This window comes from Gorilla gorilla, chromosome 3 (genome assembly GCF_029281585.2).
Source record: "Gorilla gorilla gorilla isolate KB3781 chromosome 3, NHGRI_mGorGor1-v2.1_pri, whole genome shotgun sequence".
Classification (NCBI taxonomy): domain Eukaryota; kingdom Metazoa; phylum Chordata; class Mammalia; order Primates; family Hominidae; genus Gorilla; species Gorilla gorilla.
Window position 1 is genome coordinate 130,072,304 of NC_073227.2, and position 24,938 is coordinate 130,097,241.

The window sequence follows — 24,938 nt, forward strand, 5'->3', positions numbered from 1 at the left end:
TGCCTTCTGGGTTCAAGCAATTCTCCTGCCTCAGCCTCCTGAGTAGCTGGGACTACAGGTGTGCACCACCATGCCCAGCTGATTTTTATATTTTTAGTAGAGACGGGGTTTTACCCTGTTGGCCAGGCTGATCTCAAACTCCTGAACCCAGGTGATCCACCCACCTTGGCCTCCCAAAGTGCTGGTATTACAGGCGTGAACCACCTCACCTGGCCTGAGGGTATACATTTTTTATCACCCAGACCTGTCTTCTCAAGGACTTGGGAGTCTCTCTTTGAAATGTTAATGTTCAAGGACATAACTCTGGCTCTTACTCCCAACCCGTGGGTGCCTGGCTCTGACTTGCATCCTGTCATAAGATATGAGAAGTTTATTTCTCTTCTGGATAGGTACCAGTTAACAAACCCAGATGGCCCAGTAACATTAACCAACTATCCACTTTTTGTAAATTTTCATTTCCCTGACTCTGTTCAAGCCCCTGCTGTTCACCCTGCCCATTCTGTCATTCTTTCTTTAAAACAGTCATCTCTGCACAAATTGAAGTTGAGTTCAGTTCACGCTGGACCCTATTGCAATAGTTACTAATAAAATTTACCCTTGCTGTTTTAGTGCCTAGCTTTGCCTATCTTCCATCTATGCCTTTTCTCTGTATGTATATGTTTTATGTACCAATACATTTTTCATTAACAAAAGGACTCTGACTCTTCTACAGATCTCAAAGCCTAAAAGAGAGCACCTAGCTTTCACCCCTCTGTGGCAGCTATAGCCTAGACTATGGAAGGGGATAAAGACCACAGCAGTCTTGAATTGGGTAGTGATGGAAGAAAAATAACTTCAGGACTACTGACACAAACTGGAAAACTTACTGGGCTGATACCAACTCTAGACATATGTCTCTCTTGTCTGCAGTTGTTTGCTGCTGCCTGGTGGGAAGGTCCATCTTCCCTTCCTCTCACCTTGTCCTCCCTCAGGTTCTCTTAACAGTGATAATGAACAATTACAGCCCTCAGAAAGGTATCAATCTGAGGGACTTCTCATAGCAGAGCCTAATTTTATATGGACTTATAAACCCATAGAGGAGGTGGGATGAGGGAAGTCTATAATCAAGAGAACTTTATATTAAAAACTCTGAAACCGTAACTCCTGTAAGAGTTGAAAAATAATTTTCCCTTTACTCTTAGTTCTTAGCTGGGATGGACCCCTGTGATAAGAGAGATTACTAAGAAGAAAACAAACAGTAGTTTATTAATGTGTATATTCCATAGACACATGGGAGGTATCCAAGGAATGAGTAATTCTCAAAGAGGTGGCTCTGAACCTCAGCTGATAGAGCATCTTCTACAAAGAATAATACATTTTTACAGTTGTGACAAGTCAAAGGAAAAGAGCCTTGAGTCTCTGGGGGCAGCAAATTGTGGAAAAGCAAATAAGTTGGTTAAAGGTAGTCAAAAGCTACTAAAGTTTGTCTGTAGATTCCTCTGGTGCAGTCTCCAAGCTGAAAAGGGTCTAAAGTTGTCTCTGGCGATCTACTTTTGTTCTTTCTGGTAGAGAGTGTTACCGGGGGTCCTTGCTCCCAGAACTCCCAAGATGGTCGTGGGCCACTTCCAAGATGGTGGCAAGCCTCGTGTTCTCTGACCTGGGGTTCTTTGCCTCACGGATTCTAAGGAATGGAATCTTGGGCCATGCAGTGAGTGTTATAGCTCTATTAGAAGTCGTGGGTCACGGAAGACAACCATGGAACCCAGTGACTAGTGTTCAGCTCAATTAGGACAAACCCAGGCACTTAGCCGTGCAGGAACAAATGGCAAGCCTTTAGCCCGATCTGGAGCAGCAAAGGGGTGCCTCGCTGGATCAGGAGCACAGTGGACACCCTGCTGGATCCGGAAGAATGTAAGTCAGCAGCGAGTCTCCTACGGTGGCAAAACAGCAGTGGTGGACAGCGAGCGAAAGCTCAGCTCGAGCAGTAACAAACACAGACCAGAAGAGTGCAGTTTCAAGATTTAATAGTGTGAAATAGAGTGAAAACAGAGCTCCCATACAAAAGGAGGGGACCCAAAGGGGGTTGCCATTGCTGGCTCGAATGCCTGGGTTTATATCCCGATCCTTGTCTTTCCCACTGTGCTCTCAGGCAATAGATGATTGGCTATTTCTTTACCTCCTGTTTTTGCCTAATTAGCATTTTAGTGAGCTCTCTGGTTGCGTGTGAGCTAAGTTGCAAGCCCCGTGTTTAAAGGTGGATGCGGTCACCTTCCCAGCTAGGCTTAGGGATTCTTGGTTGGCCTAGGAAATCCAGCTAGTTCTGTCTCTCAAGAGGTCTTTGTAAAATTTGTGTCCTGCTTTTGGGCAAACAGGGAGAGGCCGGAGATCCTTTCTTGTATCTGCTTATGCTCAGTTGCCTTCAGCTGAAAATAATCCTTATGCCAAAGTGTCATTTTTTTGGTGACTTTTTTTACCTTGTATATGAACTGCTCTTCAGATCCACACTTTGTTGTTTACTGTGACTCTCTTTGTTGAAAAGTATACTTGAACTGCTTTTCAAATGTATATTCCACCTTTGTTTACATGTTTGTACACCAGCTTCCTTACCCTGTGGATCCTAAAATAATATTTGGAAAGAGAATTGGGGACCGAAAGATTTACACACGCTGCGGGAACAATGTGGTGACTGGCTTGTTTCCCTTGTGTCTTTTCTCAGAAAAACCAAGTAATGAGCACACTGCTGAGATGGAACACATGAAATCCTTGGTTCACAGACTATTTACAGTCTTGCATTTAGAAGAGTCTCAGAAAAAGAGAGAGCACCATTTACTGGAGAAAATTGACCACCTGAAGGAACAGCTGCAGCCCCTTGAACAGGTTAGGAAGCATCACGGTTGAGTATATTTGAAAATAATACCTAGTGTTTATCGAGTGCTCCTCATGTGAGCATTTTTCTGAATGCTTTCCATATGCTAATTTTCTCCTTTACGCCTCACAAAAAACCTGTAAGTTCAGTGCTTTTATCTTCCTCATTTTTCAGATGAGGAAACTGAGCAACAGGGCTATATCGCTAATACATGGTAGAGCCTGGACTTGAGCTCACGTGGCCTGTGTTCAGAGCTGCCATCTTAAACTCTATGCCATGCCTCCTCTCCAGAGATCAGTCATAATGTCTCTGTAAATAAGTATAATATGAGCAGGGAAGCACTAGCTGGAGTCCTACCTGCCTTTCCTTTTTAGAGAATAGGCCCAGAGCCCCTGCTGTGCCTAACAGAATTGCAGCTGGAAAGTTGGTAATGGCTAGCATCTAAAGTTAATCAATGGTGTGGAAAAAATAACTTTGATTTGGGGGGATAGTTGGGGAAATTGGTTTGTTTCAAGGGAAAGAATTGCATTCTTTAGACTTATAATCCCATTTGTGGTTTTTATTTAAATGGGAAGGTATATGTGTATCTTTGAATATGAATGGAAAGTTTCTGGAGATGTAAGGAAGTTTTAATAGTGATTACCTCTAAGGGTATTTGGAGGATGGCAGAGAGAGGGACTTGTTTGTTTTTTTTTTATCGTTTACCATTTTAGTTTTTTCTTTACTTGTAATATATTTACTTGGATTAAAATTTTAAAATCTAAAGTTTTCCTCCCACCCTGTCCTCCACACAGTTACTATATTCTCCACACTTATGAATCATTTCAGATTTCCTTTATCTGTGTACAAACAAATACAAATATATTCTTATTTTGTTCTCTTTCTCAGAAAAGGAAGCACACTATTATGCACTATTCTCATCTTTTTTCAGTGTATTATAGAAATCTCTCCTTATTGGCACAGAGCTTCATTACAGTTGTGTAATATCTTGATGGGCATATGGATTCTTTTTGGACTTCAGCTATTAAGAATGAATCTGTAATGGGTTTTGTGTATGCAGGTGTATATTCAGAATGAATTCCTAGAAGTAGAATTGCTGAGTCAAATAGGCCTCTAATTTTAGTTGGGTTTCAGAGGATGACTTCTGAGTTTTTCATTGTATACTTTACTATTCATTTTTCCAAGGGCAGTTATTACCTTTATAGTTTTAAAAAGATTTATTAGTGAGCTGATTTGAAATGAGTATTTACTCATTCATGTATGTTTCATAAATTGTTTTTCCATATGTCTGACCTCTTCAAAGTAATGCAGATGTGCATTTGTTCAAGAGTTCCTCTTCTTTTTTTTTTTTTTTTGACACAGAGTCTTGCACTGTCACCCAGGCTGGAGTGCAGTGGAGCGATCTTGGCTCACTGCAAGCTCCACCTCCTGGGTTCACGCCATTCTTCTGCCTCAGCCTCCCGAGTATCTGGGACTACAGGCGCCCGCCACCATGCCCGGCTAATTTTTTGTATTTTTAGTAGAGACGGGGTTTCACTGTGTTAACCAGGATGGTCTCGATCTCCTGACCTTGTGATCCGCCCACCTCGGCCTCCCAGAGTGCTGAGATTACAGGCGTGAGCCACCGCGCCCGGCAAGAGTTCCTTTTCATCTTGCTTTTTGTCCCTTTAGTTGGTGTATTTGTAAACAGAATTAACAGTTTTTCATTCCCCCTCAGGTGAAAGCTGGAATAGAAGCTCATTCGGAAGCCAAAACCAGCGGACTCCTGTGGGCTGGATTGGCACTGCTGTCCATTCAGGGTGGGGCACTGGCCTGGCTTACGTGGTGGGTGTACTCCTGGGATATCATGGAACCAGTTACATACTTCATCACATTTGCAAATTCTATGGTCTTTTTTGCATACTTTATAGTCACTCGACAGGTGAGTAGTTTGTTAGGAAAATGGTAAGTTAGAACATCTTTGCAAAGAATGTCTTATCTAAGCAATGAGCAAAAAAGCCTTTTTATTTACTGAATTACTGCCATCTGGTTTTTATGAGCTGGTAAATTTTTTATTGTTTTTCACAAGACTGAATGAAGACTCACAACACAGAGAAATTACATATAACTTCTTTGGAGAAGTAATTAGTGTAACACACAAATTCCTCCATTGGGATAAACATGTGTTCTCTGTGCCCTCATTTATAAAAAAAACAATTTGCATTGCAAAACATTCAGTAACATCAGCTTTGCCTCATGGTTATTTAATATGCCAAAAATCTCCCTTTTCTTATTTCTTCCTTCTTCTTTCCCATTATGTGTAATTTCTCTTCCCAGCTTGCCTGTTTTTGAAAGGAGCAGCAGATCTTAAATGAGACTAAATGTTTTGTGTTGGCTTATGCTTACTCTCATGGCCATTGCAAATATTTCACTCATTCATCTGCCTTCTTTTGCTTTGGTGTTGCTGAGTCAAGCATCTTTCTTGCAGAGGCATTATGTTCATTCAAAACATGTTGTTTTCTTCTCTCTCTTTTTTTTTAAGGATTATACTTACTCAGCTGTTAAGAGTAGGCAATTTCTTCAGTTCTTCCACAAGAAATCAAAGCAACAGCATTTTGATGTGCAGCAATACAACAAGTTAAAAGAAGACCTTGCTAAGGTATACTACAAATACATCTTATAGCTGGTTTGTTTGGGAGCCAGAACTTAGTATCAGGGAAGTATAACTGGTGGCTCATCCTCACAAATTAAATCTTGGTCCTAGATTTCTGTGTGTTGTGGGATTGTTCATTGAAATGGTTGACGTATTTCATATTAATTTCATATCCCCCAGTTTTACTCTTCTGTACATGAAGATAGCTTTAAATATGTGTGTTAAAATTTCTTAAATGACTTGAGATAGTAAAATAAAAGTTTTCACTGGAAATCCATTTCTAAGCAAATAATAAAAAATAGAATTTTAGGAAGGTAAACACTGTGATAAGGAACTTAAGGCATTTATAAGTTTCTTTTCCCTAAAGATAGAAGAATCATTATAGTATTCCTCCCTTCATCTTTTTCCCTTCTGAAAGGCACTTACTCAGGTATACACTGCTAAAAAGTAAAGGAACCATGGTACGAACACAAGTTTGATTTCGGAGTCTATATTCTTAAGTACTTTTTCACAGTCTGCTTGTTAGCCAGTTATCTCTGGCCTCCCAATTTACTCATTAACTTTGTTCAGATGGTGACTTCTCAGCACATCACTGGATTTTTCATTTTTATCAGTAATTTCATAACAAAAAAGTTTGGTAAAAATATCCTCCATTGCTCAATGCATGCTTGTTTAGTAGCTGGTAATCAAACCTTTTGTTATGTGTACTTTCTAAATTACTCATCCCTAGAATTTAAAACAGAATCACTCAAATTTTGTAGTCCAAAAGTTGAAGGACGTTTTAATTTTTTTTTGAGACAGATTCTTTCTGTTGCCCAGACTAGAGTGTAGTGGTGCAATCTCAGTTCACTGCAACCTTCGCCTCCTGGGTTCAAGTGATTCTTGTGCCTCAGCCTCCTGAGTTAGCTGTGATTATAGGCGCCCGCCACCACACCTGGCTACTTTTTGTATTTTTAGTAGAGACAGAGTTCCACTATGTTGTCCAGGCTGGTCTCAAACTCCTAACCTCAAGTGATCCACCTGCCTTGGCCTCCCAGAGTGTTAGGATTACAGGTGTGAGCCACCATGTCCAGCCAAGCCTTTTTAAAAAATGTATTTTATTTCATATAGTCATTCTATAGGAAAAATATAATGCTTTTAAAAAAAATTTTTGGATTCCCTTATATTTGAATAATCCTATCTGAGAAGGCTAAGGAATGTTCTTTCAGCTAGTTTACAAGACAGTGCATTTGAGATTTAGAAGGTAAGCCTAGTGTGATCCCAGTGATTTGGGAGGCTGAGGTGGGAGGATCTCTTGAGTCCAGAAATTGGAGACCAGTCTAGTCAACATAGTGAGACCTCATCTCTACAAAATTTGTTTTTAAATTAGCTGGACATAGTGGCACATGCTTGTAGCCCTAGCTACTTGGGAAGCTGAAGCAGGAAGATCCCTTGAACCCAAGAGTTCAACGCTGCAGTGAACTATGATCACACCACTGCACTCCAGCCTGGGCAACAGAGCAAGACCCCATCTCTAAAATAAAAAAATTTAAATATAACACCTTGTTAATTATGTTTAAGGTAATAAAGTGGAGATAAAAAGATAAAGTGGTAGGTTAAGGGTTTTTTTTTAAGAATATTAACTGGAAAACCATTATAAAGGGTATAAACTGTATTTTTTTTAAGGCATAAGGATGAATTAGTAAACTTAAACTCATCTTTTAAAAAGATCCACATATAAAATTGAAATATTTATATCCCGTCATTTTGGGAAGCCAAGGTGGGCAAATCACTTGAGTCCAGGAGTTCAAGACCAGCCAGAGCAACATGGCAAAACTCCATCTCTACAAAAAATACCAAAAAATATTAGGTGGGCATGGTGGTGGGCACCTGTGGTCCTAGCTACTTGGGAGGCTGAGGCAGGAGAATGACTTGCACCAGGGAGGCAGAGGTTGCAGTGGGCTGAGATGGTACCACTGCACTCCTGCCTGGGTGACAGAATGAAACCCCATCTCAAGAAAAAAAATATATATTTTAGCCATTTGCCACTAATAGTTTAAACATTTTATTGCTGTAAGGAGACGCTAAGTTTATAGAATTCCTCTCAAGCAGTAATGTTGGTATGTTTCTCTTCTTTCTGATCACATGCTTTTTCTTTTTCCCATGACAGGCTAAAGAATCCCTGAAACAGGCGCGTCATTCTCTCTATTTGCAAATGCAAGTAGAAGAACTCAATGAAAAGAATTAATCTTACAGTTTTAAATGTTGTCAGATTTTCCATTACGTATTGATTTTGCAACTTAGGATGTTTTTGAGTCCCATGGTTCATTTTGATTGTTTAATCTTTGTTATTAAATTCTTGTAAAACAGAAGTATTGTTTGAAGTTCTCAACTGAGATTTTTACTTTTTGGATTTTTATGACTTGCTAGTGTTAGAAAGGGCTTGTATGCGTCTATCAAAGCAACAGTGGCTGCTGTTAGCTAAAAATCCTTGTCAGCTTGTCCCACGTTTATTCTCTATGTGGAGGTGAAAGGGTCTGTGCTTGGCATTCACTTCCATTCTTAGACTTAATTTGGAATCATCCTTTTAAAAAAATCAGAGACCAGGTCTTGCCAAATCAAACTCCTGGGCTCAAGCAACCCTCCTGCCTCAACCTCCCACGGAATCATCTTGTCATTAACTTCTTTTTTTAATATGCAGTAGTTGGGAGTAAGATCTTTTTATCATTTATCAAAAAGGCATAAATGTTCCACCAACCATAAAGTATAGTTGGTACTTTTTGAACTTCAACTGAAACAGTGTATATAAACGATTGCTTTTGAACCTGCAAATCACAAGTTTCAGGTATCGAAGCCAAAACAGTTAACTTTCTTCAGCCTCTGGCAGATTATTAACAAAACAGTATTATTCAGATTCTATATCATATTAATAAGAATTGAACCTTGAAAGTAACATCTGTTATTCTATTGATGTGATTGTGTGTGAATGGGTCTGATGACTGTTGGACTGTTTGTAGGAACTTAACATGGAAGATGCTGACAGAATCAGATTTTGCAGGTGTTCAACCTATAGTGGCTAAGAATTATCATATTTTCTATTTCATCCTCAGAATGCCATACGACAATTCTGGAATGCTGATTTTTTTTAAAGTAGGAATTAAAGTCATACACAAAATGTGGTAATTCATATGTAGATGAAATATTAAACATTTAAATGACCGAGTAAAAAACATCTATCAATTACACAAATGAACAAGAATGTGAGTTAGAAAAATGTAATAAAATATGAATTTCAAATATTTTATTAAGGGATGATTTAATTCCTGGATTTCAAAAACCTTTAAAAACATCAAACAATAAACTTTTATAAAAAAGTGACAAAATACAAGTTAAATCATCAGCTAGATTTAAATCAGCTAGATTTTTGTGTAACCCTGCAGTTTATTAAAAAATAATACAAATGCTTGTAAATTTTTATTTATCTAATTTCCTGAGGATTTTGTTTCTCCATATCAAACCCTTTCACCATGGCCAACATGAACTTTTTTTTTTTTTTTTTTTTAAGGCAGTTCTCTGCTAGGCATTAAACTTTAAAACATTTGAATCATTGGACCATAATGCTTCACCCTAACGATATTTATATAAAAGGAAGAGAAAGACATTTTCTTTTTTTTTGAGACGGAGTTTCACTCGTTGCCCAGGCTGGAGTGCAATGGCGCAATCTCGGCTCACCGCAGCCTCCACCTCCTGGGTTCAAGTGATTCTCCTGCCTCAGCCTTCCAAGTAGTTGGGATTGCAGGCATGCGCCACCATACCTAGCTAAATTTTTTTTTGTATTTTTAGTAGAGATGGGGCTTCTCCATGTTGGTCAGGCTGGTCTCGAACTCCCGACCTCAGGTGATCTGCCCACCTTGGACTCCCAAAGTGCTGGGATTACAGGTGTGAGTAACTACGCCTGGCTAAGACATTTTCAATACAGACTGTAAAATTAGATAGCCTCTATTAATTAGATTTTGGAAAGAAATGCAGCTTTTTAGTTAGCATTGAGGCAAAACAGGGAACCTGCTTCTTTCCAATTGCACTTGGGTCTTTGCAAAAGTCCACTCGGCGGTGAGAAACTTTCCTGTTCACCAGTGTGAGGAGTTCTGTGAACTCTAAGGAGGAGCCATATTTTCCCAACATCTCACACAAATCTTGAATGTACCATGAGCCGTTCACAGTTTCCCGGTGAGAATAATATCCTAAAAAAGTGAGAAGGAAAATGTTGCTGCAGTTTTCTGGCTTTCTTTTTTTAGTTACAGAAGTGTAAGTTCTTAAAAATCCTTAGAAGAGTCTTAAGATGTGTCCATGATATAAATGGCTTTTAAATTTTTTTGACTCTTTTCAAGTGGGAAAAGAGATTAATTCTATATAGTTTTATATACACGGGGTTAATTCTATATAATTTCTTCCATTTCCTAAAAAATTCCCAAGATAGACAATGATTGAGACATGAGATTACTAAAAAGAAGTCAAAATTATTTACTACAAAAGCAAAGAACCATTATCAAAATATTTTTCAGTTGGGCATGGTGGCTCATGCCTGTAATCCCAGCACTTTGGGAGGCTGAGGCAGGCAGATCACTTGAGGTCAGGAGTTCGAGACCAGCCTGGCCAACATGGTGAAACCCCATCTCTACTAAAACTACAAAAATTAGCTGGACGTGGTGGCAGGCACCTGTATTCCCAGCTACTCGGGAGGCTGAGGTAGGAGAATCACTTGAACCCAGGAGACAGAGGTTGCAGTGAGCTGACATTGGACCACTGCACTCCAGCCTGGGCAACAGAGTGAGACTATTAAAAAAAAAAAAAATACACACACACACACACGCCTGGGCAACAGAGTGAGACTATTAAAAAAAAAAAAAAATACGCACGCACGCACGCGATGGCTCATACCTGTAATCCCAGCACTTTGGGAGGCCAAGGCTGGAGGATTGTTTGAGACCAGCCTGGGCAACATAGCAAGACCCAATCTCTACAGAAAAATTAAAAAGTTAGCCAAGCATGGTGGTGCATGCCTATAGTCCCAGCTACAGGGGGGTTGAGGTGGGAGGATTGCTTGAGCCTGAGAAACTGAGGCTGCAGTGAGCCATGATCATGCCATTGCACTTCAGCCTCAGTGACAGAGTTGAGACCTTGTCTCAAAAAAAAAAAAATTAAAGCTTTCCATGACAATTACCACAATGGCACTACCACCCTCAGTAACTGATGGTAGGCTGCTAATATTAATATAATTAATTAGACTGTTGCTTTACTCAACATAACTCTCAGGAATTATTTTTCTGTAAGGTACTTTACACTTTCATTTATCATTCTGTGCCATGTGGTCAAAGAAATTCTTTCTAAGTCTGTGAGCTTCAGGATGGAATCACAATGTCCCAACCAAAAGATCTGACCCAAACCAATCAAAGGTGAAACTTACAGGACCTTAGCCAAGAGACGCAATTATATGTTTGTTTTAAACACCACACACCTTCTGCAACAGAGTAACACATGAGGAAGTCAGCTCCAGCAGGCAGCGTGTAAACGGAGGCTGCATCCACCTCAGTTATGTTGGTGTCCAACTTGTCTGTCTGACTATCTACTACATCCAAAGGAATGACTGGCACATCGTGCTGGTTTCCCCGACATGCCTACAAGACAAGACAAGGAGGAAAAACCCACCTCTTTGCCTACTGTTTCCTTCCCAGTGCTTAATGTGTGCAGTGAATGTGTAAGCCAGTACCCCTTCATTACAACAGAAACCACATTCTGAGCAGTTCAGAAGCAATACATTCAGGTTTGGAGGGCACAAAAGCCAACAAAGTTGTTTCCTTACTTAGGTTTTCTTTTAGTTAATGTTTTCAGAAAAAATTGGCATCCCCAAGTATACATCAAATTATGTTGGTAGAAGGGTATACTGTAGAGGAAAAAGCTTGTGGTTTTAAAATTTCTTACAGATTAACCACACCCAGGGCACACGGTGTTACCTTCCCTTTTGAAAGCTATAGTATTGACCTAAGTGTTTCTATTTAGGCAGGCAGTGTATTTCCAGATTGACTTTTGCTTGCCTGGCTGCTGCTATAAATTGTTAGGAGTTAAAATGACATCCAGCCTGACCTGAGGAGATACCTACTAATGCACCATCTTCCTTGTGTGCCCATTAAAAAGTGAGGTCTCAAATTTTCACCCACTAATTGACTCACTCAGAATTTACATTAAATTTGGACTCATAATTAACATTAAATTCTGACTCACTCAGAGGCTAACATTAAACTCTTCTCATAAGTGACTTTTACAAGCTGAATTGTGTTCCCCAAAAATTCATATGTTGAAGTCCTAGCCCCAATACCTCAACTCTGACTGTATTGGAAGACAGGGCCTTTAGAGGTGATTAAGGAAGATGAGGTCATACGGGTGAGCCCAAATCCAACATGACCAATGTCTTCATAAGAAGAAATTGGGACACAGACATGCACAGAAGAAAGACCATATGAAGGCACAGGGACAAGATGGCCACCTACAAGCCAAGAAGGGAGGCCTCAGAAGAAACCAATCCTCCCCACACCTTCATCTGAGACTTCCAGCTCCAGGACTGTGACGATAAATTCCTGCTGTTTAAACCACACAGTCTGGTACTTTGTTATGGTCACCCTATACACGAATACAGTCAGCTAATAAGATTCTGTTGTAGCATTATAAATGCATCAATCAGTTCTGAAATGGTTAAAGAATTATGAGCATCAAAAGAAAGTCCTGAATGATTTCAAATCATAAAATACATAGAAAATCCCTACTATCCCGTTTCTATAGGCAGATTTTAATCTTGGTATCAGCAGGCTTATTTTCAGGCCTTTTTTCTACTGTCCTTCCTAAATATAACATAGAACACCTTTAACCTGATGACATCACCTGCCCAGTCAACTGCAATAAGAGTAAGAGCGAACCTTTACTGAGGGTGTGCTGTATGCCAGGCACTGTTCTAAGTGGTTTTCATTCATTATGTCAGTCAGGTGATTTTGCCCACACAACCACCCCATGAGGCAGGTGCTCTTTTTACCAAGAATCTAAGGCATAGAGAGAGAAAGTAACTTGGCAAACGATTTCATTTGTGGCTCTCTTCCCACAGTAGCTCATTAGTTATTTCCAATTCTCTTGTGTTTGACAGTGTTGGCCACTCCCCTTTTCACAAAACAATCATTTCATTATTTGTTTCTTGTTTTTCTCCTGGTGTCCATCCTCCTCAGTATCTTCCCTCTTCAGCCCATTCCTCATGGGTGCCCCTTGGTTTTGTTTTATGCTTATTTTTCAGGCTGTATTCAACACGAGTAAACTCATCTAATCCCATGGCTTCCACGACCACCTCCTGATTTATTTCTCCAGCCGAGGCCACCTGTCTTAGGTTCTACACCTGTATGACCAATTCCATGTCCCACAGACATTCCAATGCAGTTGTCCAAACCAGAAACGAGGCAGTCATCCTTCACTTAACAGCCACTTCCTCACCCCAAAACAAGGCTTTATGGTACGATGCGAAATGCAGTTTCATGTTTGATATGGTTTGAATGTTTGTCCCCTCCAAATCTCATGTTAAAATGTGGTTCCCAGTGTGGGAGGTGAAGCCTGGTGGAAGGTGACTGGATCATCGGGGAGGATCTCTCATGAATGGTTTAGCATCATCCCCTTGGTGTAAGTGAGCTCTCACTCAGTTCACATGAAATCTGGTGATTTAAGAGAGTCTGGGACCCCTCCCTTGGCACTCTCTTGCTCCCACTCCCAACAAGTCATATGCTGGCTGTCTGTCACCTTCCACCATAATTGTAAGCTTCCTAAGGCCTCACCAGAAGCAGATGCCAGCACCATGCTTCCTGTGCAGCCTGCCGAACTGTAGGCCAATCAAGTCTCTCTTCCTTATAAATTACCCAGTCTCAGGTATTTCTTTATAGCAATGCAAGAATAGACTAACATAATGTTATTTCATGTCCTCCATGCCATTCATGGAAATACAGAATTGTGACACTGGCATGTCAGGTTTCTCTTGTAGTTCAAAATCTTTGGCCGGGCGCAGTGGCTCATGCCTGTAATCCCAACACTTTGGGAGGCCAAGGCGGGCAGATCACCTGAGGTCAGGAGTTCAAGACCACCCTAGCCAACATGGTGAAACCCCATCTCTATGAAAATACAAAAATTAGCCAGCCATGATGGCAGGTGCCTGTAATCCCAGCTACTTGGGAGGCTGAAGTGGGAGAATAATTGAACCCGGGGGCGGAGGTTGCAGTGAGCCGAGATTGCACTATTGCCCTCCAGCCTGGGGGACAGAGTGAGACTCCGTCTCAAAAAAAAAAAAAAAAATCCTTAATGATGTGCCAAGTAATATTCACGCCAAAAAAAAAATTTTTTTTTTTTTTTTTAGACAGAGTCTCGCTCTGACGCCCAGGCTGGAGTGCAGTGGTATGCTCTCGGCTCACTACAGCCTCTGCCTCCCAGGTTCAAGCAATTCTCGTGCCTCAGCTTCCCGAATGGCTGGGATTACAGGCACCTGCCACCATGCCCAGCTAATTTTTGTATTTTTAGTAGAGACAGGGTTTCACCATGTTTGCCAGGCTGGTCTTGAACTCCTCAGGTGATCTGCCTGCCTCAGCCTCCCAAAGTGCTGGGATTACAGGTGTGAGCCATCACGCCTGTAAAAAATACTTTTATCCCTAAAACCAATTTGGCAGCGGGGAAACAATCTTGGTTTAAGGGGCAATGTGAAAGGGATGAGACAGGATAGGACTAGAAGGCTTTATTTTTCCATTCTTTCCACTGGTTTATATGCTCTCCACCTCCCAAAGAAGCAAACCTAGTCTGATGAGGTTGCCTTGCACGGCACTCTTCAATCAGCAGGTACGCTTTCCAATGGCTCTCCTTGGTATCAGGCTCGGACAGGGAGTAGCACATTGGTTACTTTGTGAGTCACTTCAAATCTCAATCCAAATGCTGTTATTTTATAATACAGACAATGAGAGTGTCAAAGAATTATTACTAACAGCTCAAAGTGCAACTATGATTGGTCAGAATTCAAAAAGGGCCTGTCCAATTACTGGAGAAAGTTACTTTCAAAACTGGCTTTTAGACCTTTATCACATGTTGAGAATGACAGACTTTATAATTAAGATGATAATGTACTCAGTCTTACCTGAATGATAAATATCTTGGGTTTTCCAACCAGGCTGTGACACTTGTCTCCTTTGAACAAGCCAGTTAATGTCTGAATTTCGATTTTAGCATCATATGCATAAATGTGACTGCCTTCGCCATGGCTCAGGAAGACACACACAAAGCAATCGGCATCTGCGTGGCTAACAGTTGACACTATAAAGGACCCAAAAGAGAATATAGAAATGAAAATATGATGCTTGTTATCTACACATAAAAATTCAGTTTATTAACACCAGAATAAAGTTACATCCACATGATTGGGGAGGAGGAAAATTTGTGGTTTTGTCTTTTTTGTTTTTTTGAGACAGAGTTTCATTCTTGGTGCCCAGGCTGGAGTGCAGTGGCGCGATCTTGGCTCACTGCAACCTCCACCTCCCAGGTTCAAGCGATTCTCCTGCCTCAGCCTCCCAAGTAGCTGGGATTACAGATTCGAAACCATATCCAGCTAATTTTTGTATTTTTAGTAGAGACAGGGTTTTGCCATGTAGCCAGGCTAGTCTCGAACTCCTGACCTCAGGTGATCCACCTCGCCTCGGCCTCCCAAAGTGCTGGGATTACAGGCATGAGCCACCATGCCCGGCCTACTCTTTAATAAGTGTAAAATATCTGTGATGAAACAACTTAATTTAGTCTTTAATCAAACAATATACCGTACTATATCTTATTTTTTAAAAAATCCAAATTTATTAAAGTTCAGAGTAATAGAGTTTGACCAAATTTCATTAGCCTTTCTAAAACACAGAATGATGTGGAAAACATGAAGGGATTATGATAGGGAATCTCACTTAAGATCCAAGTTATTTTGGCAATAAACTAAAAATTTCCTTATATCAGCAGAGACCTTAGAGCAGAGTGGAAAGACCCAGAAACTGCAGCTCAACAGCTCCCCACGCATTGTTGCACTTTCACTATAGGAATACAGCACTTAGGGCCAGGTGCAGTGGCTCACGCCTGGAATCCCAGCATTTTGGGAGGCCGAGGCAGGTGGATCACTTGAGGCCAGAGTTCAAGACCAGCCTGGCCAACATGGTGAAACCCCATCTCTACTAAAAATACAAAAATTAGCTGGGCATGGGGGCGAGCTACTTGGGAAGCTGAGACAGGAGAATTGCTTGAACCCAGGAGGTGGAGGCTGCAGTGAGCTGAAATCACGCCACTGCACTCCAGCCTGGGGGGGACAGCGAGACTCCATCTCAAAAAAAAAACAAAAAGACTATAGCACTTAGAGCTTCCAAAAGAGTACTCAAAGCCAGGTGCGGTGACATGAGACTGATGTCCTCCAAAGCTTCTGAGCAAAGTAGAAAAGCTGGTAAAAGCAGCCAAAGTTAGAATGATGTGCAGTTTAAAGAAGAGCTCTGAAGAAAGTTTAAAGTAATTATGCAAATATAATGGTTGGCATGCAGTGATGATTATAATACAGGTTGTTATAATTAGAATACCTACCCCATATTGACGCTGTGAGAATTAAAGGAGGTAATGTATGTAAACCAACACTATTTGGAAACCAGTGAGAAAACGAGGCATGAAAGGAGTCAATGAGAAAATGAGCCTGTTGACTGCCCAGCACCTGTAGTACTTGCATTTTAGGCTTTTACTGCCAATTGAAGGGGTCATTTCATTCATTTCTACAATAGACTGTAACTAGTGGTATGCTAAATATAAACTTTAGAGGTATAATTATTTGCAAGGGTCTCTAAATGTGCTGGGTAATGGAAACACAGCAGCATACCCAAAACCTGTAACCTGTGCTAAATTAATACTTTTTTTTTGTCACACAAGTAATTACTTATACCTGTCTTTACAGATAGGATAAAGGACTCGGTTTCATTAGAGGAAGATGAACTATATGATAGCAAAACTACCTACCCTCATGAATTTTGAGCAGTAGTTCTTCTGCTTTAAGATCATTAAAGCATTTCACTTCAAATCCTAGATCTGAAAACCTAGTGATATATTAAATGAAATGTTAGCCTATAAACTTTTCAAAGTTGTCAAATACCCTTACTTTGGAAGAATCTATACACATTTTAATGACACATAAATTTGCTTTCTTTAGGAGAAAAGAAATGAAATATAACAATGGTGGTTTTCCCTTCATTCACCATGGTCCGAAAGGATTTAATCATGACAGCCGATTCAATTTAGAGTGTTGTTGTCTACTATGCAAATGTTAGTATAAATGCAAAAGCCTGTCAACATTTAATAGAACAGAGTAAGGAAAATAACTCAGGCAAGTTTTTTGTTGTTTTTTTTTTTTTTGAGACAGAGGCTCTCTGTCGCCCAGGCTGGAGTGCAGTGGCTCGATCTTGGCTCACTGCAAGCTCCGCCTCCTGGGTTCAAGCCATTCTCCTGCCTCAGCCTCCCGAGTAGCTGGGACTACAGGCGCCCGCCACCACGCCCGGCTAATTTTTTGTATTTTTTAGGAGAGACAGGGTTTCACCATGTTAGCCAGGATGGTCTCGATCTCCTGACCTCATGATCCATCCGCCTGCCTCAGCCTCCCAAAGTGCTGGGATTACAGGAGTGAGCCACCATGCCCGGCCAACTCAGGCAAGTTCTTAAGGGAGGCTGCATCAAAGCAAGGCCCATCCTCCAACACTCTTGATCTGCTGTTACCTCATTAGTGTTGACAAGTTATGATAAGTAACTTTTTTTTTCCCTACATCTAGAAGTCTGGAATTTTTTTAATTTTTAATTTTTTTTAACTTTTCTTTTGGAAACATGGAAAAAAATTATTTTATTTTTTATTTTAGAGACAAGGTCTCACTCTGTTGCCCAGCCTGGAGTGCAGTGGCATGATCACAGCTCCGTGCAGCCTTGAACTCCTGGGATCAAGCAATCCTCCCCCTTCAGCCTCCAGAGTAGCTGGGACTACCGCCACCATGCCCAGCTAATTGATTTTTATTTTTTGTAGAGACCAGGTCTCACTCTGTTGCCCAGACTTGTCTCAAACTCCTTGCCTTAAGTGATCCTCCCACCTTGGCTTCCCAGAGTGCTGGGATTACCAGCATGAATCACCACACCTGGCCAAAAGTAATTTTATCACTTAACTGCCTCATCTTGATAGGTAGATAAATCTACTACCTGCGGGTAAGATTGTCTCTATCTGCACAGGTGCCCCGCCTTTCTGGCAGTGTTAAGTGCCAAAAGAACCTCTCATGATTGAAGATTAAAGCAATTCCTCTCCTCCTGTGGTCCATTTTGTACTTTTCTGCTGGATCAAACATTTCTCTGTTAATGAAAAGTCGAAAAACAATCACTTCAAGTCACATTAAATAATGAGCCCCTCCAAGTTCTAGGTCAACATGTAGATAGAGATCTGAGCTTCCTCCTTGCCAGGCTGATGTTCCACTGGTGTGCTCCAGGAAAGGCCATGCTAATAAGGAAAGTCCTGAAATATCTCTCTGCCAATTGGTAAAGAGCAGCCATGTGCCATCCTGACACATCCCTAACCCTCTGCCTTCATGTCTTTCCCCTGGCCCCCAGGATCCAGCAACCAAGAATAACCACGAGGCTCAGAACCAAGCTCTAGCTCTAGGCTCATGCCATGCCAATTAATATGCATTCTGAACATCACTCCAGGTCCCTCGACAACCAGGGGCAGCACAACCTGCCTATCTACAAATGAGCTCCCCAAAGGCTAAAACTTGGCCTACTCAGTTTTACTTCCTAGCTCCCAGGACCCATTCTTGCTTTGATTTCTGTAGGCTGATCATGACCATCAAAGGAAGAGGCCTTTATTAGAAAAGAGCACAGCTTTACCTTTTATGGAAGGCATCTGTTTCTGTCATGTTTTCTTCCCCACCTATCAAAAAAAGTTGATTTTTGTTAATTACTTTTGACTTATGGTAGTAAAATATAGTAGGAACTCCCATCGCCCTTCTGACTCCCAAACTGTAAGACCCTTCTGTTTTGGTTAGTTTAAAAGCCAAAGTATGTGAAGAAAAGGAAATGAAGGGAAACTGCTTACTAATAAACAAACTATAAATTAACAGCTCTATGCTTTCTCACCCCCAACTGGACCTGCAAAATAACAATCTTATAAACAGAAATGGAGAAAATATTACACAAATGCGTTCACTGCAAATATGCCTAGAGTAACAGTTCTGTGATTACGGAGTTGAAATATGAAGTTGCTTTGTTATGCAGAAAATGTTTTTGCACGTTTTCTGAAACAAATAATTAAGTCCTACAGGAAAACTGAAATATAGTTTGTGGTTAATGCTGGATTAGCAGTGGTGTAGGCCTGGAAGAGGTAGAAGTTTGGGTGGAGGAAGGGCAGGGCAAGGGCAAAGACTTGGACCTTGGATCTCCTGCATGACACATCTGCATTTCCAACCCTGTAAGGGGAGCCCTCTGCTCTCCATTCTCAACTGGACTCCCTACTCCCTGGACAGCCTTCCACTGAATTCCTCTCTACTCTCTAGAGCAGTGCTATGTCATGGAAGTGTCTGTGATGGTGGAATTGTTCCGTATTTGCACTGTCTCATAAGGTAGCCACTGGCCACATGTGTCTTGAGCATTTAAATGCAGCTAATGCAACTGAGGAACTCGATTTTATTTTCAATTTAAATTAATTGGCCAGTGGCTTCTACACTGGACAGTGCAAAAAGTGTGGCATCTTCTACAATAAAGGCCCCATCCACTCATGCATCTGTTTTTACCTGATAGCTCAACAGCTTAAAGGGGAGACAGCAATGAATAAACCGAAATATTAGCAGTATAGCAAGATGCACCCTTCAGTTGAGGAAGAATGACCCTAAAGCACGGACTCTTACCCATCATCTCCTAGCCAAAAGCGTTGGTTCCCCTCTCCTTAGAGATCTCCCCATTACTAGCCCCCATCACCTGATTGATCTAACCTCACTTCTCCTCAAAAAAAAAAAAAAAAAAATACAAGGTGGGGAATTCAGTTCAAGTCCCTTTTAGCCTATTCCTCCTGGAACTGCCCCAAGCAATGAGACCCAACTAAGACCCCACTAAGGCATCCTCTGTCCGTACGCCCTAAGTCAGTTTTGCTCAGCCTTGGGCATCAGAATTCCTGGTGTGGATGTTAAAATGCAGATTCCTGGATCCTAACTGAGGCAGAATCAGAATCTTGGAGGAAGGAGGTGACAGCTGCATTTTTCACAAAGTGATTTTTACACTAAGGTGTGAGAGCCAAAAGCAACCTCTCCAACTGGTCCTCCCCGCTGCATGGCAGATGAGAAAGCTGTTTAGTCCGACCTTTGCCCTAGGTGAGCACAGTAACCAGGTACTCCCTACTCCACACACTGCTCTATGAAGACAGCACAGGGATTTCACTCTTCCCATTTTCAAAAGCTGTCGGGATCTACTGCCTTTTGATAACCTCACCTGCTTATCTTTTAACCAGTTAGAGTGTAAAGAAACAATAACTTCAAGAAAATTAAATCCATATGTCACAACCATCCTCCTCACCTGCCAAAATTCTGCACAACTTGGAAAGCACTCAGTGTCTCAGTGTCTTCCTCGGTGGCAGCAGGCCAGCGGCTCACCTCCTGTGGCTTCTGCTCCATACTGACTGCTGAGCCGAAGGCGGCTCACAACTTAACTCATGGAAGCTGTGCCAAATGGCTGCTCAGCAAACTAACTCATATCCCTCAGGGTGAAAACACTGGAGATGTATTCTTGCTTGGGTCTTTAAAACTCTTGTTTCTCATATTCCCAAAGAAGTATCTTCCCAGTTGTTAGCTGACACATTAAAATTAATAACTTAAGATGTGAGTTTGGGTTGTCTCAAATATGCCCTCACATTAGTCAAGACCTACAGGTTTAGGAATGGCTAACTAGTATTAAGTAGCTGCTCAAGAAAATCTGTTTAAAATGACGTTCTGGCCAGGCATAGTGGCAAGCCTATAGTCCCGGTTACTTGGAAGGCCAAGGCAGGAGGATCTCTTGAGCCCAAGAGTTCTAGGATATAGTGTGCTATGACTGCCCCTGTGAATAGCCACCATACTCCAGCCTGGGTAACAGAGCTAGACCCCATCTCTTAATACATTCAGTTTCAAAGTTAACAGATTTGGCAACCTCAGTGAGGGATTTTTTTTTTTAAGTTTTTTGTTGTTGTTGTTGTTTGTTAATGCTACGGATGTAGGAAAAAACCTAGGCTCTGGACATCCCAGTTCTGATGCTGGCCAGCTGTAACTTACCTTCACTCTCACAAAGTGCACCCTGCATCCTGCAGTACCAGTTAATGACCAGGTCCAGTGGCCACTCTAGCAAACACTGAATCAGAACAAAAAGCTATGGAGACAGATGCCAGGACCTAAGTTCCAATACTTTTCTGGAGTTGATAAACTTTACCCACAGATTGCAGAGAAAATAACACATCATGACCACCTTGAGCTGTGTATCCCAAGCAGACAAGCTTTCCAGAAGGGGGCACTGAAGTATCATTATGCCGCATTAATATTTATTTTTTATTACTGTTTTTTTGGGATGGAGTCTTGCTCTGTCGCCCAGGCTGGAGTGCAGTGGCGTGATCTCAGCTCACCACAACCTCCGCCTCCGGGTTCAAGCGATTCTCCCGCCTCAGCCTCCTGAGTAGCTGGGATTACAGGCATGCGCCACCACACCCAGCTAATTTTTTTTTTTGTATTTTCAGTAGAGACGGGGTTTTGCTATGTTGTCCTGGCTGGTCTTGAACCCCTGGCCTCAAGTGATCCACCTGCCTCAGCCTCCTGGAAGTGCTGGGATTACAAGCATGAGCCACTGCGCCCGGCCTGCATTAACATTTAAAAACCTGGATACAGTAAGAAATAGCTTTATTGATATGGAGAAAATAAATTTTAATGAAGGAGCTACCCTCTGTAACAGATATAGAAATTCCTTTTCATCTGCAATCTACTTATCAAAAATGTGCCCTTCTTTAAACCTGATTCTTGACCTCTTTTCACTTTTTTTTTTGAGACAGAGCCTCCCTCTGTCGCCCAGGCTGCAGTGCAGTGGCACAATCTTGGCTCACTGCAACCTCTGCCTCCCGGTTTCAAGCGATTCTCCTGCCTCAGTCTCCCCAGTAGCTGGGACTACAGGCGCCCACCACTGTGTCTGGCCCTCTTTTCACTTCTCTTCCTTTGCAGGATAATGTAACCGCCACCTCCTTGTTCCTTAAATCAGCTTAGGTTTTACAAAACTAATCATTCCTTTTTTCACCTCACTCTAATTTGATAGTCCCTCCAGATAATCCTGCCAGCTACCATTTGTTGATGGCCTGACGCCTTAGATACCTTATCTCACAGCTCCACAGCTCAGGAACAGGGACAGAGAAAGTGGGCCAGGCGTGCCAAGGTCGGCAAAGTGGAGTTGGGATTGAAAGCCAGCCCACCTACAGAGTCCAAAGTCTCTGTAGGCCCATCCCCACGCAGCCCCTCCCACCCGAGACCGGCTACCTTTCTAAACTTTGTTCAACTTCCCAAACGACTTCGGTCATTCTACTGTCATCGTCTTCATTCACTGCACTCTCTATGAAAATCTACCCATCGGCTCCATCAACAATGCATTTAGTAACCCTATGTAGAGTAACCTCCATCAGGCCTAGAACACGCACTGGGGAGTGCGGTGGAGGAAGAAGAGGAAGGGAGCAGGTGAGTGAAGGAAAGCCCCGGCTTCCCGCCCCCAGAGACTGCAACTGGACCCTGCACTGTGCCTCCAGGACAAGGCTACCTATCTACTTCCTCTACGACCATGTGACTTTTACAGCTTGCCTCTGGAGCACCACTTCCTTTGTACAGCAAAATATAAAAAGTTCTTAAACAAAGGCACTCTAACCAACTGCAGGCGTTTCTTTCTTTCTTCTTTTTTTCTTCTTGATTCGAAGTCTCACTCTGTCGCCGAGGTTGGAGTGCAGTGGGGCGATCTCGGCTCACTGCAACCTCCACCTCCCGGGTTCAAACGATTCTCCTGTCTCAGCCTCCCCAGTAGCTTGCGCCCACGCCTGGCTAATTTTTTTGTATTTTTAGTAGAGACGGGGTTTCACCGTGTTAGTTAGGCTGGTCCAGAACTCCCGACCTCTGGTGATCCGCCCGCCTCGGCCCCCCAAAGTGTTGGGATTACAGGCGTGAGCCACCACGGCCGGCCAACTGCAGGCGTTTCGACCTTTTTGTTTGTTTTACTCTGGCCAGGCTTGAAGTTTCTAAACTTTACCAGTAATAAGTGACAGAACGTACGCTCTTAACAGTTGATTACTTTGCAGAAAAAAGTTATTGTGGTTTTGGCTCAAACCGACAGACAGCAGCAGTTTTCCTGGATGAAGAAGAGAGATACCGGTGTGTGCTGGCCGCCAGGAACTGGCCGCCTCCAGCTGAAGCCCGGGCGGACCCAGGGTCTTGGCCCGGGCACCCCGCGGGCCTGTTATGTTTTCATTATGATTCGGCGGAACAACCCCTCCTTTTCACTTTTCGAAGTGAGCAAACAAAAGATCCAACCCCCAAAAGTCAACATTCAAACGGACAGGTGTGGGGAAACGCCAGGCCCGCGTGGGGACAGCCTTTTAAGGTTTAAACAGCCGGGACGCCCCGAAAGCGCTCATCGCCCCGGAGGACAAAGGCGGCAGGGGCACGCCCCGGCGCCGGCGCCGCTACTCGGGACCGCCAGGAGGCGGCAGCCAGGTCCCCGAGTGTTTCTTAGACTGAAGCGCGAAGCCGTCCCCACCCGCCCTGAGCGCTTCAATCCAAGAGTGCAACTTCTCCAGGCCGCCCTGCAAAGCCGAAGGAACCCGCGGCCCCGCTCCGGTCCGCGCGCCCGGTCCGCTAACCCGCGTTTCCCCTCCAGCCGGAGCAAGACGCAGACCCGCTCGGTGCCCAGTCGACGCCCCCTGCCTACCTGCCGGGTGCCCCCTGCGGAGCCCCGAGGCCGAGCTCATTGCAGCCAAGCGCGCAGCCAGACTCCCCGACCTCCGCTTCTTGAAGCCACAGGCTCCCGGGCCCGTCCTCGGCGGCCCCGCCCTCGGCCCGTCCTCGGCGGCCCCGCCCTCGGCCCGTCCTCGGCGGCCCCGCCCTCGGCCCGTCCTCGGCGGCCCCGCCCTCGGCCCGTCCTCGGCGGCCCCGCCCTCGGCCCGTCCTCGGCGGCCCCGCCCTCGGCCCGTCCTCGGCGGCCCCGCCCTCGGCCCGTCCTCGGCGGCCCCGCCCTCGGCCCGTCCTCGGCGGCCCCGCCCTCGGCCCGTCCTCGGCGGCCCCGCCCCCTGCCCCCGAGCGTGGGGCCAGTTGGTTCTGATTGCGCGCCGCTCGGGCTCCCGTGGATCGGGCTGGTCCTTCCCAGAGTTAAAGCTCCTCCCAGTCGCTCCGGAGCCGGCGGGGGCCAAGAGCGCGGGGGCAGGGAGAGGTACGCGGTCTTCGCCTCCAGGCCCGCTGGGACTAACCGTGCCCTGGGGACATGCCAGTTGCCACCCGGGGGGACACAGAGACCGCCTAGCCCGAGGCAATTTCACATCACTTCTGTGAACTCGGCCTCATTTAATCCCAGCTGCCCCAAACATTTGCTCTTCCTTACTTTCTAGAGGTACAGGTATAGATTGTTTTATACCGCTTAGCAGATACTGCCTGTATTTCAACATTGGCTCGCTTTGTGTCTCTGTGTCACATTTTGGTACTCTCGCAATATTTCAAAATTTTTCATTGTTATTATGTCTGTTATTGTGATCTGTGATCAGTAATCTTTAATATTATTGCAATTGTTTTGGGGCACCATGAACCGCGCTCATAAAGGAAGGGGAAATTAATCCATAAGCCCTGTATGTGTTTGGACTGTTCCACCGAACTTTCCCTTCTCTCTCCCCCTCCTGGGGTCTCCCTATTCCTGGAAACACAATTTTGAAATTAGGCCAACTAATTATCCTACAAAGGCCTCTAAGTGTCCAAATGAAAGGAAGAGTCTGTCACTTTAAATCAAAAGCAAACATGATTAAGTTAGTGAGGAAGTAATGTTGGTAGGCAGAAAGCTAGGCTTCTTGCTCCAGTTAGCCAAGTTGTGAGTGCAAAGGAGAAAAGCCAAGTCATGAATGCAAAGGAAAAAATTTTGAAGGAAATTAAAAATGCTACTCCAGTAAACACACAAAAGACAATAAAGCTAAACAGCCTTATTGCTGATATGGAGAAAGTTCTAGTTGGTCTGGATAGAAGATAAAAACAGCCACAACATTCCCTTAAGCCAAAGCCTAATCCAGAGCAAGGCCCTAACTCTTCAATTCTATGGAGGCTGAGAGAGGTGAGGGAATTGCAAAAGAAAAGCTGGAAGCTAGCAGAG

At 43.2% G+C, this 24,938-nt stretch overlaps 2 protein-coding genes across 7 annotated transcripts in view; one reads left to right on the plus strand and one right to left on the minus strand.

Annotated features, from left to right (window-relative positions):
* MCUB (mitochondrial calcium uniporter dominant negative subunit beta) overlaps positions 1-8,760 on the plus strand; it is a 125,039-nt gene extending 116,279 nt beyond the window's left edge. For all 3 annotated transcript variants that reach the window (XM_031009890.3, XM_055385728.2, XM_055385727.2), the window contains 4 exons: positions 2,696-2,856; positions 4,563-4,766; positions 5,367-5,483; positions 7,627-8,760. In XM_031009890.3, the coding sequence (XP_030865750.2) occupies positions 2,696-2,856; positions 4,563-4,766; positions 5,367-5,483; positions 7,627-7,704 (560 nt within the window). In that variant the 3' untranslated portion in view covers positions 7,705-8,760. The remainder of the gene's footprint in view (positions 1-2,695; positions 2,857-4,562; positions 4,767-5,366; positions 5,484-7,626) is intronic.
* On the minus strand, positions 8,743-23,661 carry CASP6 (caspase 6). Of its 4 annotated transcripts, none has more exons than XM_019025324.4 (7): positions 23,520-23,661; positions 18,441-18,483; positions 17,763-17,909; positions 16,545-16,621; positions 14,656-14,831; positions 10,972-11,131; positions 8,743-9,697 (listed from the first exon to the last, which is right to left on the minus strand). In XM_019025324.4, exons 1-7 carry the CDS (start codon positions 23,557-23,559, stop codon positions 9,459-9,461), a joined length of 882 nt encoding a protein of 293 aa, XP_018880869.3. In that variant the 5' UTR covers positions 23,560-23,661; the 3' UTR covers positions 8,743-9,458. The 4 variants fall into 4 exon arrangements, with proteins under 4 accessions (XP_018880869.3, XP_018880870.3, XP_030865752.2 ...); XM_019025325.4 differs by lacking the exon at positions 23,520-23,661 and adding an exon at positions 22,865-23,447; XM_031009892.3 differs by lacking the exon at positions 17,763-17,909 and having other exon boundaries at positions 23,520-23,657.
* Positions 23,662-24,938: the final 1,277 nt, after the last annotated feature.

Bases quoted from the DNA above. Each gene is read 5' to 3' on its own strand.
- CASP6 (XM_019025324.4), bottom strand. From the start codon at position 23,559: ATGAGCTCGGCCTCGGGGCTCCGCAGGGGGCACCCGGCAG. The intron at 18,484-23,519 runs GTAGGCAGGGGG...TTTTTTTGATAG, and splicing joins CCGCAGGGGGCACCCGGCAG to GTGGGGAAGAAAACATGACA. The intron at 17,910-18,440 runs GTAAAGCTGTGC...TTTCATTAACAG, and splicing joins ACAGATGCCTTCCATAAAAG to AGAAATGTTTGATCCAGCAG.